The following is a 12,943-nucleotide window of genomic DNA, read 5'->3' as shown; positions in this document are numbered from 1 at the left end:
CAGCGGCGTGCCCTACTTCTACCTGAGCCCGCTACAGCTCTCCGTGAGCAACCTGCAGGTGAGCGCGAAGGGCCGCGCGGCTCCCGGGCCCCGCCGGCCGCTTGGGCACCGCGGAGCTCGCGGCCCCGGGGCCGGCCACGGGCGGGGCGGCCGGAGAGCGAGCCTTTCGTCTCTCAACACAATTGTGCCCGGGAAGGAGAGCGTGGCTCGTGGAGATAAGAATTTGAACCCGGCTCAAATGACTGTCTCTCCTGTGCCGCGCTGGCCGGGCGGGCATTACAGCATCCCAGCTGTTGGGCAACTCAGTACCAGGACCTTTACAAAGGCCCCGCCACTGGGCGACGCACTTGAGGTGGATTCTTAGCACCCGGAGGACTTCTCACCCCTGAGTCGTCTTGGGGCTTGGTGTCTCCATTAACTGGGCTCTTATTATTAATTATTTTACAGGGAATACAGATTGTTGGGTAGTTAAGCACTTTGCATACGTGACCTCAGGGTTTCTCTTTCTTACCCCTCCTTCTGAATGAAGAATTTTCCCTTCGCACCAAGAAGCTAATATACAACATCGTGGACGATTGCAATGATTATTGCAAGTTTTAGGCCTCCATATGCACAGTGGCTTCCTCAGTAGTGAGCAGAACTGACCGAAGGTCTGTCTCCGCAGGGCCAAGCTTACAACTCTGGTGAACCTCTGCTTTCCCAAGGGTAGGATCACAGACACATAGATCGGGAGGCTAGAGCCATAGCAGTACAGTCCAGGAATGGAGCCTGATTTGGCGGAGGGTCTCTTTCACAAAGATCCCAGATTTGAGGTCAATTGGGAAAACACAACATTGTTGATAAAGACAAGGTAAAAGAATCTGATATTTGATCAAAAACCTGCCATATGCCAGTCTGATCTTCAAGGCTCATTCATTTTCCATTTATTGTTTCTTCTAATAGCTCTTTGAGGCAGGTATTACTATCCCCATCCTCCAGATGTAGAACTTGAGTCGAGGTTTAGATTAAGTAATTTTCCCAAAGCCAGCCAGCGGCCAAACCCTCGTTTCACCTCAGGTCCATCTGCCTTCAGACCACAGGTGGCCCATGAGCTCAGTATGTCCCAGAGACCGGTTTACTTTGGCCCACATGGGGTTCTGTTTTGTTTTTAATAAAGTCTAAATTTCTTAATTCTCTTGAAAAACTGAAATATCTATTGACACTTAGTGCCTACATTTGCTGAGCAAAAGCAGAAGCAGCTGCCCCCCTTAACCAAGGCACATACATGCCAGTTCACCGGGTTTTTTTTGTTTGCTTTTAATTTAATTTAATTTAATTTAATTTTAACTTCTCAATATACATTGTAGTTCAAAGCAGAAGCAGCTGCCCCCCTTAACCAAGGCACATACATGCCAGTTCACCGGGTTTTTTTGTTTGCTTTTAATTTAATTTAATTTAATTTAATTTTAACTTCTCAATATACATTGTAGTTGATTTTCTTGTCCCTGTACCCGTTTCTCCCCCCACCCCAGTTCACCGTTTTTTAATTCCTTGCCTACTCCACTCCTTTAAACATTTGCTCAACACAGTTCATTTCACTTCATCAGTGATGCTCAACTTTAGCTGCAAATCAGTCACCTGGGAAGACTTTTTAAAATGCATTGCCAAGGTATTTTTTTAAAACACATTTTATTCTAAAATACTCCTCCCCCCCCAAAAAAAAACACAAAATAAACAAAACAAAACAGAACCCTCCCTGATGATCCTAATGGGGGAAGTGGGAGGATTGAGAATGACTGCTATATGTGATTACATTTGTGAGGTGGCTAGGGAGCTGCTGGTATTATCATCCCCATTGCAAGAATGACAAAACTAAGACTCAGAGGTGCAGCAGCTCATATGTGACCAGCTACCTAATGACTGTCAGATGGGGCTCCACCCAGGTCTTTGACGTCTCTAGTAGTGCAGAACCTACCCAGGACTTCAGGTTTTTATGATGGCAGTGAACAGATGTGGCTACAGCAGAATTTGATTCTGATTCCATCAATTAACCAGTCAGGAATAATTTTGCTTTCTACTTTTCCTCCTTTTGACCTCCAGGATGCACTTCATGTCTTCTCATTGAGGGGGTTGCAATAGTTTCACAGGAACAAGAAGACCTAGGGGTGGGACTGCTTCTTTTTTGTAAAATGCCTGTCCTGTGTAACTTAGAGATAGGTTGTGAATTTCAAATGTACTTGCCATGGGGATGTTTCTTTGTATTTTTTTTTTCTTTTCTTTTCATTGTGACGTTTTTGTACAGTAAATGTTTATAGGAAGATGTTGTTGATGTTAGGTAATGGGAATGTCAACCTGTGGAAGGAAACTGAGGCACTGATAAAGTATCAGAGAGTTTATTTGAGCCAATAGGAGGACTGCAGCCCAGGAAAACACAACTAAGTTGCCTTGGGATGTGCTCTCCACAATTTCTATATTTTTATAATTGTAGAAAAGGGAAGAACAACGAGGAAGAAAGAGAACAGCTCCTTAATTAGTACATCAGCCTTTTCATTGGTTACATAGCATTACATAGGTTAGTAACTAACTGGTGGTCCTTAGTAACATTTTACATGTACACATCTATGATTAAAGGTCATAAGATATGTTTCTCAGTATTTTTAAGTTAATTTGCAATTTGTTTAGGCATCAGCAAATGTAGTTCTTAGGCTACAATAGTCATGTAAACATTTTCAGGATGTGGAGACATGACTATTGACTCATTCCAGTCCTTTCATGGCTTTAAGAATTTTGCTGACCTCAGTCAGAGCAGATTTTCATTTATCAGTACCAAGTTGGGCTGTAGAGCCAGTGAATCAAAAATGAAATCTTTGGGTTTGATTCTTTGCACCAAGATCTCTCACTATTGGCCTCCCATCCTTCTTGGCACTCTTCTCTTGTGATATGATCCTTTCTTCTCTGGTCACTATTGATTTTTTCTCTGACCCACGTTGGGCTGTAGAGCCAGTGAATCAAAAATGAAATCTTTGGGTTTGATTCTTTGCACCAAGACCTCTCACTATTGGCCTCCCATCCTTCTTGGCACTCTTCTCTTGTGATATGATCCTTTCTTCTCTGGTCACTATTGATTTTTTCTCTGACCCACTAAAAATGAGTGTCTCGCAATTTCTACTTCCTATCCCTCTGTTCTCAGTATAATCCTGGGAAGATTGTATAGAGTCCTGTCACTTCATTCCTACTTACTAACATTCACTTCCAAATTTGTGTTCATTTCTGACCTCTGCAAAGTTCTGTATTTCTAACTGTATGCTGTTCATTTTTACTTCATTAGTTTACCACCACCTCAAATTCAACATGTTTAAGTCCTGTCCTTCGTCTTCCTCCTGAAACCAGCTCCTCTTGATCTTCTGTATTTCTGTTAATTGTCTTCTTCTTGCCGCCTCCCCAAATTCCTTAGTTCCCAAGTCCTACCAATTTTTCTTCTGCATTCTTTGCTACCATCCCTATTCCTTCCACTTTATTCCTACACCCCCTCCTTAGGGTGAGTCCTTATCACCTCATGCCTAAAAGTGTGAGAACAGGTCTTAAATAGTCTCCTCATCTGCCCCTGTGTACCTGCCAACCCACCAGGTTTACGTTAACGCAGTACCTCTCACAGCATTGCCCTCTGCCCAGAAACTTTAACCACATCCCAATGCCTATTACTACATACGAATCACCTGGGGTGTTTGTTTAAAGTGCAGATACCTGGGTGGGGATGGAGCCCAGGAACCAGCATTTTAACAAGCCCCCTAGGCAGGCAGTTCTTGGAAAGCATGGCCAATTGGCCTACAACATGCAATCTAGACTCCTTAGCTTAGATGGAGCCACCCTCAGGCCCTCTAACCCCTGCCCCTCCGAAAGTCTCTTTCCAGCAAATTGAGGTTCTCGCTACTCTCCATCATATCTTACGTTTTCCCAGTTCTGGGTGTTTTGCAGTTATCATTCCCTCTACCTTTAATATGTCCTCCACTTCCATCCTGATTTTGAATATGTTATAAGGCTCCCTGTAATTTCTATATCACTCCAAGCTATGCTGACATCTCCTTATGCTGAACTTCAAATACACTTTACCATTCACTTGTCAATTAGTTATGTAGTGCCTTTTGACCTCTTCTGTATCTTTGTTTTGCATTTAAGGTTTGTGTATGTCTGACTTTTCAACCAGATGACAAACTCACAGAGGGGAGAGACCTTATCTGAGCACATCCTCACCCGCCCGCCCCCTTTTTTGGGTCTCCTGTAGTGCCTTGTCTAAGTTTCTAGACAGCAGATATTTGGCTAAATGATTTCAAGGAAGTCTCTTTATGACTCACTGTTTTGATGGATCAGTGTGAAATGGCAAAATTCTCCCCATAAGGCACTTGGGATTTAAAGAGCTAAATAATCTGAAATGTAATGTGTGAATTTTGCTATGATCCATCAACAATGCCCTTTATGAAGCCGGTTTCTAAATTCTAGGAATTAAGAATTTCGTTTGCCTCACTTTTTGAATCTGAGATAAGAATTCTTTTCTTGTTTTTAGAGCAGGAACGAGGAACTTCTCCAGTTTTGAAATCATGTGACAGTTTCTGCTAGCATAAGATAACCAAGCAGCATGATTCAGCTACTTTCTTCCTTAAATTGTATAATTGGTTAGTTGGGCAATTATGATATTTTTATGCACTGGTTTCATATTAGAGTTTAACCCTTCAGTTCTTTCAGTGAAGACTATAGCCAGCCTTGAATTTAGGTGTTACTGTAATTATAATTCCTCTGAGCAATGTGGAACAGATTCAGAATTTAAGAAAAAAAAATGTTAAAATAATTCTTACTGGGTCAGTTAACTTTAAATATAACTCCCACCCAGTGGGGGAGGGGGGAGGGCACGATCAGTCTCTATCCAAGTAGTATTTTTCCCCTGAGTAGAAGGTGGTATTCTAACAATTCATCATTTCATGGAAGAACAGTCAAGCTCTAGGGAGATTATGTATGCAACTTGCAAAATTTAGTACCTCTCTAGAAACCATATTTCACATGAGATTTCACATTTTCTCTCTACAGGAGAATTCGTATGCTACACTGACCATGTCTTTAGCACAGACTGACTTCTGCAGGAAACATGGATTTGATCCCCAAAGTCCACTGTGTGCTCACACGATTCTGTCAGGGACTGTGACCAAGGTAAATAGTTATCCTACATGAAGAGAAATGAGTTTAGTAGAGCATCATCTTATGAACTATGAAAGAAGAGATATTTTGAGAATAAAATGAAATTGTGATTGAGATGCACAGTTAGAACATGTTCTAATGTGTGAAGTAATTCCATGAAAACTAGAGGTTTTAGTTACTTGCTTTCATATAGATTAGATACTTATGGGGAAAATGAGCTATTTTCTGAAGCAAAACAGATATAACGACTATAAAGCTATATAAAATTACTCTTGATAAGGAACTCTGCTCAGCCAAAGCTCACTATTCTCCATCATGTTTTGCATTATGTAGTATTTCTTGTGTCTGGGTTCCTTTATTTTAAGGAACTGTATTTTAACAGTGGTTTAGAGCAGAGAGCATATTAAGTAGGCCATCAAGAGGAGTATCCATTACTAAAAACAGAAAGTAAAGTTAGACAGTTTGGGCTGAGTGCTGGGGGAAAGAGCTTAAATAAAATCATGGCCAGGGCAGTGGGCAGTGTCATGAGCACTGACCTGATTGCAGAGCCAGCAGATTTGCTTTAAGACCTTATCAATCATGAATATCTCAGACAGGTTTTATTTATGATCTGGAAATTCTACATGGATGCATCTCTGTAGTTGAGTGTCCTTCACTGGCAGGAGAAAGGGAGAGGAGTGGAAAATGCCCTTGAGTTCCATTGTGCTTCTTTTAAAGATTCTTCTCCTTCATGTACGCTTATCTGTGTATTTAACCTGTGCAATTATGGGATAAGTATGCTAATGTTACATGTCTTAGGCACCAGTATCGTTTGATTATAGTACCATATGCCAGTTTCTCTGGTAGCTCAAAATTACTGTTGAGCCATGAAAATTGGTACTCATGATGGTTTCCTACTTCATTATACCACATTTGAAATCTTTATTGTTCTCTTCACTTTTCCAGCTTCCTTTATTTTCTCTTGATTCCTTAAGATCAGTATTTACAAGTAAATAAATGCTTAGGATTTATAGCATGCTAGAAGCACACATTCTTAAATAAGAATTATTTTCTTAAATAAGAAAAAATGTTACTGCTTTGAGGATGTTTACTTCACATATGTCCTTTAGGTGAATGAAACAGAAATGGACTTTGCAAAGCATTCATTATTCATTCGACACCCTGAGATGAAAACCTGGCCTTCCAGCCATAATTGGTTCTTTGCTAAGTTGAATATAACCAATATCTGGGTCCTAGACTTCTTTGGTGGACCAAAAATAGTGACACCTGAAGAATATTATAATGTCACGTTTCAGTAAGTATTTGCACATCTCTCACCTTTCTAACACTGCAGCCCTTATCAGTGGTCCTCAATGTTCTAAGGCAAGAGGGGTTTAAACATTTCAAGTGCTGTGGACCCTTTTGGCCAAGTTATAAAAAAAATTTTTTTTTTTTATAAGATGACTGGTAAGGGGATCTTAACCTTGACTTGGTGTTCTCAGCACCACGCTCTCCCAAGTGAGCCACGGGCTGGCCCTATAAAAATATTTTTGAATATGTGGTGTAGTGATATGTTGGCTTTTTTATTAACATGTTAAATATAAAATCTAGTGATGAGTCTGTAACTTTACTTTCAACGTAGTTAGAACTGAAGACAATCTTTTAAAACATCTGCAACAACTGTAACATGGTATGAAAGTATCTGTGATTTCTATACAGTTGACCCTTGAACAACACGGGGTTTAGGGGCACTGACCCCCGCTGAGTTGAAAATGTGCGTATAACTTCCCCAAAACTTAACTCGTAATAGCCTGCTATTGATAACCTCACCAATAAAATAAAGTCAGTTAACACATATTTTGAGTGTTACATGTATCATATACCGCATTCTTACAATAGAGGAAGCTAGAGAGAAGAGAATGTTATAAAGAAAATCATAAAGAAGAGAAAATACATTTACAGTACTATATTGTATTTATTGATACCATAAATTTATGTTGTCTGTTCACACATTGTCTGTTTACACGTTGTCTGTTTCCACTTACAAGTGAACTCATACAATTCAAACACATGTTGTTCAAGAGTCAACTGTATTTTTGCTGAAGACAATCGCAGATGTGCTGTCACCACTATGGTTTATTGTTGGCATTCATCATTGAAAGAAATTATTAATTTTAGTTAGAGCTTAATAAAAATGAAAAAAAAAAAAATTGGCATTCATCATTGAAAGAAATTATTAATTTTAGTTAGAGCTTAATAAAAATGAAAAAAATAATAATAAGTTCACAGACCCCCTGAACTCTACCTACAGGCCTGGGCACCAGGTTGAGACTGTGTTTTAAAGCTATGCTTATTGGGTCCTGGACAGAGCCCACTTATGACCCATTGTGGCATTTTCTCACGAGAATCTGACTCGGGTGCTTCTGGACTGTGAATGATCCCATCCCCATCAGCCCTAGGACTGTGAGTGCCTGTGGGATGTGTGGTTTATCCCGCTAGGAAGTGGATGCTTGGAGGGGAGGATGAGACAGAGGAGACCACAGGAGAAAATGAAGGAGAGGCAGGATCTGAAGGTGGAAAGGGACAGAAAAGAAGGGTGTGATCAGATTCTTTGGAATTAGGTCAGGATTAAAATGAAGGAATACAAGGGACTGGTGCTTTTCCCGGGTGACACGGGAATTCTGGCATATGTGACATCCACAAGCCTAACGGGAGGTGGTAACAACAGCAGCAGTAACAATAGCAGCTAGGGTTTGTTGAGTGCGGATTACTGGCTGGGTGCTGTACTGCCTGGTTGCTTTACATGCATTAACTCATTGAATTCTCACTGCAACCTGATGAGGTAGATACTGTTGTTCCTCATCTGGAGATGAGGACAGTGGACAGCTGGTGCACAGAGAGGTAGGAAACTTGCCTAAAGTCTCACAGCCAGGGAGAAGTGCTGGGATTCAAACCTGAGTCCTCACCTCGCTTCTAACCACGATGCTGTACTACCCTGCTAGTGATCTCACTGGTCACTGGATGGACTCCTAATCCAGTGCAACTTATAATGACTGCTGTTTGGAGAAATAATTAGAGTGATAATAAAAAGCTACATTTGTAGGTTATAGCTCATGGAGGGGCTTAAATTCTTATCATTTATTTATTCTGTGTCTTATTCTGTTGTAGAACGGTCCCATGTTGAACTATTGACTCCTCACAGTGATTGTAGATTTCTTGACAGCAAAACTCAGGTTTTATTTTTTTTTAATTTTTATTTTTTAAATTCCATACAGAGTCTAGGGTAGTGCAGGGCACAGAGCAGATATTTAGAAGGCACTTGCTGATTGTCAGGTTGATTATTTGAGATAAAGACTCTCAAACTCTGTTTGAGTAAAGAATCCAAGAGTCCCAGTGTTTGTCTTGCTGCCCTTGCACTCAGGAGAAGAGACGTGGGCCACTGATCCTCTTCTGGGCTGGCAAAGCCGTCTTTCTTTATAGGGATACAGATGTAGCAATTACGACATTATTACCAGGCAAGAACCTATCAAGGAGGAGGACGGTAGGAATGACTGGCCTGCTCTTTGAGGTTAAAGTTTACTTTCACAGGGCATAACAATCTCCGAAGTGGAGTTATTTTTGTATAAATAACATGCCCAAGGGCAGTGCTTGCCTTAGTAACAGAATAAAATTGTGTTTTCCTGTAAGTCTCCCCACTGACTAAATGAATGAAATAGATACTTTCGAGGTTCCAACTTTATTATGCAGGCAAGGGAGCACTTTTCTGCAGCTCAGAGATAAGACAGGCCATTTTCTCCTTGTCTTGAGAAGAGGACCAAAGACTACAGCAGGATGTGACTCCATCTGAGGCACATACCAGAACCCTACGATGGTCTGCAGCTCAGAGATAAGACAGGCCATTTTCTCCTTGTCTTGAGAAGAGGACCAAAGACTAGAGCAGGATGTGACTCCATCTGAGGCACATACCAGAACCCTACGATGGGCAGTGCCTGCAAGCTGCCCTGTCTGACCAGGTGCCTCTGCCTATTAATAGTCCATTTCAGAGTCTGGGAGCAAGACCCCTGCCCATCCCACCCACCCAGTGTGCCACCAGAACTCAAATAGTTCTGCACATTCTTGCAGATTCCTGCACACTCTTGGGGAGCTTACCTCACAGGTATTCTGGAGCTTTCCCCAAACTGGCAGCCACCTTACTTGGCTTGCCCTGATCAGTTTTGGAAGATATTATTTCTCCAAATACCATGAAGCCATCTGCCTCTGAAACCTGCTTCATTCAGATGGAGTCTTGAGAAAGCATCAACACAAGTACCACCTGTTAGGGCTAGGTGGAGCCTAACTGAAGGTGGTTTGCATCATTGGACTGTTGTGTCAGGAGCATGTTTGCATACTGAGTGGAAGGTTTAAGTGTTTGCAGGAGGTATTTGCTGGCATCCTTGAGTGAGTTCTCATAAGTATAAGCATTGCCTCCTATCATTACTAAGTCTGAGCAGCAGAATATTTGTGCTAAACCTCATTTTATCTCCTCTGGTGCATCCACATATTTCCTAGCAAAGGCAGAGGTAATGAAATGTTATGGATTACAAACTTGTCTAGTCTCCATTACCTGGAGATGGATTTCCTGATTGGCGGTGGCTAAGGCTGCAGCAGAAAGGCGGGACAGGTTCACCTCCCAACTGGGCTCAGTATCATTAGGCACTAGCTAATCACTCATCTTTTGCCTTGATGTTCAGGACCCCCTTTACTTCTGTTTTTTTTCCTGTAAAACCTTCAGATATTCTTCTTAAATGAGATAATGAGAGCAGCCAGAGCTTGTTGCTACATCCCAGCAGCGTTTACTAAAGCATGTCAGAATTATACTTGGAAAAGTGGGGTGCTCGCTAAAATGAGGATCCCTAGGCTACACCCTCAACCTGCTGAAGCCGGAACTCAGGAATCTGCATTTTAACAAACTCAGGCAGTTCTTCAGTACACTAAAGTGGCTGAAATGAACTCAAAATCTTAAACTTTTAGATCAGAAGTTTCTCTAGCCCCTCCCTAGAATGTATTTTAATATTTGTCAATCCTGTTTAATGAAATAATACTTCTTCCTCTCTCTTTCCCTTTCTAGGTGAAGCAGAATATGGTGAATTTAACCACACATGTGAAGTTTCTTGGGATGGCTCATACAAACTTAAAGGGCTTAACATTTCTCTGGAAAGTTTCCCAGAATATTAACCAGTTTTCTGTCACATGCTGGTTTGCTTGCTTGCTTGCTTGTTTATGGAATAGAGTTGGACTGTTACTGGATTTCTTAGAAGATGTGTTTGCTAGATTTTTTTTCCGTATTTTGAAGCAATTTTCATAGAGGAGTGTCTTTCGTTAAAATCAAAGAAGTTTTGTTCCATCAATTCCATGTATTTTCCCAGTGGTGCTCCTTGAAGAGGAACAAGAGCCAGGTTGACATTGCCCTTGGCATTTGATGGCACCTGAGTATGTGTTCTTTGTTTCTGGAATGCGCTATGCTGGTTAGAGGGCTTGACTTGCCACAGCTGCCTCCTGAGCTGCCTGAAGCTGGTGCAGCGGGGTTGGCTTCTGTTACGGTGCCTGAATAAATCTTGCCAAAACAGACAGACAATGATGAAACACAAATAGAAGTTTCTACTCATGTTGGTTTGTATCTGACAATCTTGGGTATTGTTGATCCAACATAGGGCAAAACTATTTCTTATAAAGAATTTTTTTGAAAAAGTTTTACGTACTAAAATGATGCTTATCTGGAACAAAAGAAGTTCAAAAAATTTTTCATGAATTTGATTTCCCCACCTAAATGGAGACTGTGTAATCAAAACACACACATACAGGTACATGTTACTATTATTTTTTCCCCAAAATGGGATTGCAAAAGAAAGAGAGAATGAAGGGAGTTTTTATATTTCTGGAATTTTTTTATAAGCAGAATTAAGTCAGGCATGGACCAGCTTCAGCCAGAGCCAAAATCCCCCTCCCCATCCTCTCTTTGTTAAGTATGAGTTGTTATATTTGAAAACTATGAAATGAACTTAACTGAAATCCAGCAAACAGCTTCTGTTAAAAAAAAAATGATTTATATTAAACTTGGTAAAATAGATTTTTTACTTAAATCATCAATAATTAAAAGCATTATTTTAATGAAATGTGTGGGATTTATTTTCTTAAACATAGATGCTAATATGTATTACACTTTGTTTCATTGTCCGCTGTTGAAACACTTTTGTGTTTTTATTTTAGCATGCTCTAAAATCAGCCACTGGCTATTCCAAAACTTGAAGTGAATAATACCACTCTTTCCCAATGGCAAAAGACTTACCATGTCCTACAACTCTGGGAATGGCCAGAATCCAGCCTTTGACACAGGTCCTGCCTTGGGGTCTCAAGTGCCAGTGTACGTGTGATAGAGTTAGGTTGAGGGCATTTGTCTGGTTTTCTCCCTTTACCGACTTATTGTGAATGTGGTTTTCAGAATTTTGCACTGTAAGAAAACCACATCTATATTCAGGTTAGAACCAATTATCTTACCTGATCCAAATATCACAGAGCAAAGTCAACCAGTTTTCACAGCAGGTGCAGCAGATTCCTTTATATGGTCATTAAATGTGCAGAATATGTCACTGTTACGTTCTGATTGGCCACGAGAGGGCACTGAAGACTACTTTTGTGCAGATACGGATTTCTTGAATAGCGGAGCTAATCAAGCTTAAGAATGAGGCCTTGGGCTGAGTCAGGGGTGGGTGGCCTTGATGATAATGTTGGAGTAAAGGTAGCTCAGCTGGGGCAAGAAGAGAAGCTGAGACCTGGTCTCATACTGCTGCTACTAGGTTTTCATGGATTGGTCACTCCTTCCCTTCACACCATGTGCTACCCATAAGGCTTCAGGTTCCTGGCCTTAGACCGGGGTAGGGGTGGGGCTGGCCTTGGCCCAGAAAGCAAGGCAAGCCCTGATCAAGAAAAGACAAAAGTAGAAAGAGGGAGTGGCCTGAAACTACAGAGCCCAGATGGCTGCCTTTGGCAGATTTTGTCGTGACTGTACATCTGTGCTCAACTGGTCAAGGCCATTTGTCTTTACCAACTGTGGCCAATAATTATAGTTTATTCTTCAGAGTCCTCGCAGGTATGTGGTAAAATGGAGAAAACTCATTTATGAAATGAGACAGAGTTCAATGAAATAAATGCACAGATATTCTGACGAGATTGTTAATATCATGTTCCCTTCTTAGTAATATTCAGACAGAAGATCACAAAGTACTTGAAGAGGAGGCTCTACTTTCCTATAATGGGGCATATTTTTCAGTTTCAGTACTGAGAAAATAGTGCTCTACTTTGTGTAATGCTGGTTGGTCAGTATTTTTTAGGGGAATTCCTTTTGCTACAAAGCCAAGTGTTATAAATTTTCATCTGAGAAGTCCATTATGACTTAAGTTCTTTTCAGAATTAGGGGGATATGAGTCAATCAAAATGTTAATCTTTTTCTTAGTTTTTTTCCTTGGTATTGTAAGACGTATTTGTGTAGAAAATATGGAAACTAAAAAAAGCTTAAAATTCATAATTTCACCAGCCAGCATAGTTGCTAATATTTTGGTGTGTTTTCTTCCAGTCTTTGCTTCCATGAAATATTTAAACATAATCAAGATCATGCTGTATATTGATTGTCTATCATGATCCTCTCACTTTATCATAAGCTTATGTTCCTAGAAACCATTCACAAGGATGGCTTAGAATGGCTGCAGAATGTTTCATCAGATTAATGTACCCAGTCCCACTGTATTGGGACTCCATTGCTAGT

At 40.7% G+C, this 12,943-nt stretch overlaps 1 protein-coding gene across 1 annotated transcript in view; it reads left to right on the top strand.

The window, feature by feature from the left end:
• Positions 1-11,213, top strand: part of CREG1 (cellular repressor of E1A-stimulated genes 1) — an 88,812-nt gene extending 77,599 nt beyond the window's left edge. Inside the window, exons 5-8 of the mRNA XM_008575577.1 lie at positions 4-58; positions 5,059-5,178; positions 6,276-6,460; positions 10,253-11,213. Of these exons, the coding sequence (XP_008573799.1) occupies positions 4-58; positions 5,059-5,178; positions 6,276-6,460; positions 10,253-10,256 (364 nt within the window). The 3' untranslated portion in view covers positions 10,257-11,213. The remainder of the gene's footprint in view (positions 1-3; positions 59-5,058; positions 5,179-6,275; positions 6,461-10,252) is intronic.
• Positions 11,214-12,943: the final 1,730 nt, after the last annotated feature.

Source organism: Galeopterus variegatus, unplaced genomic scaffold, assembly GCF_000696425.1.
Source record: "Galeopterus variegatus unplaced genomic scaffold, G_variegatus-3.0.2 Scaffold1209, whole genome shotgun sequence".
Taxonomy (NCBI): Eukaryota; Metazoa; Chordata; class Mammalia; order Dermoptera; family Cynocephalidae; genus Galeopterus; species Galeopterus variegatus.
The sequence above is the reverse complement of the archived record's forward strand: the minus strand, read 5'-3'. Positions and strand labels throughout refer to the sequence as shown.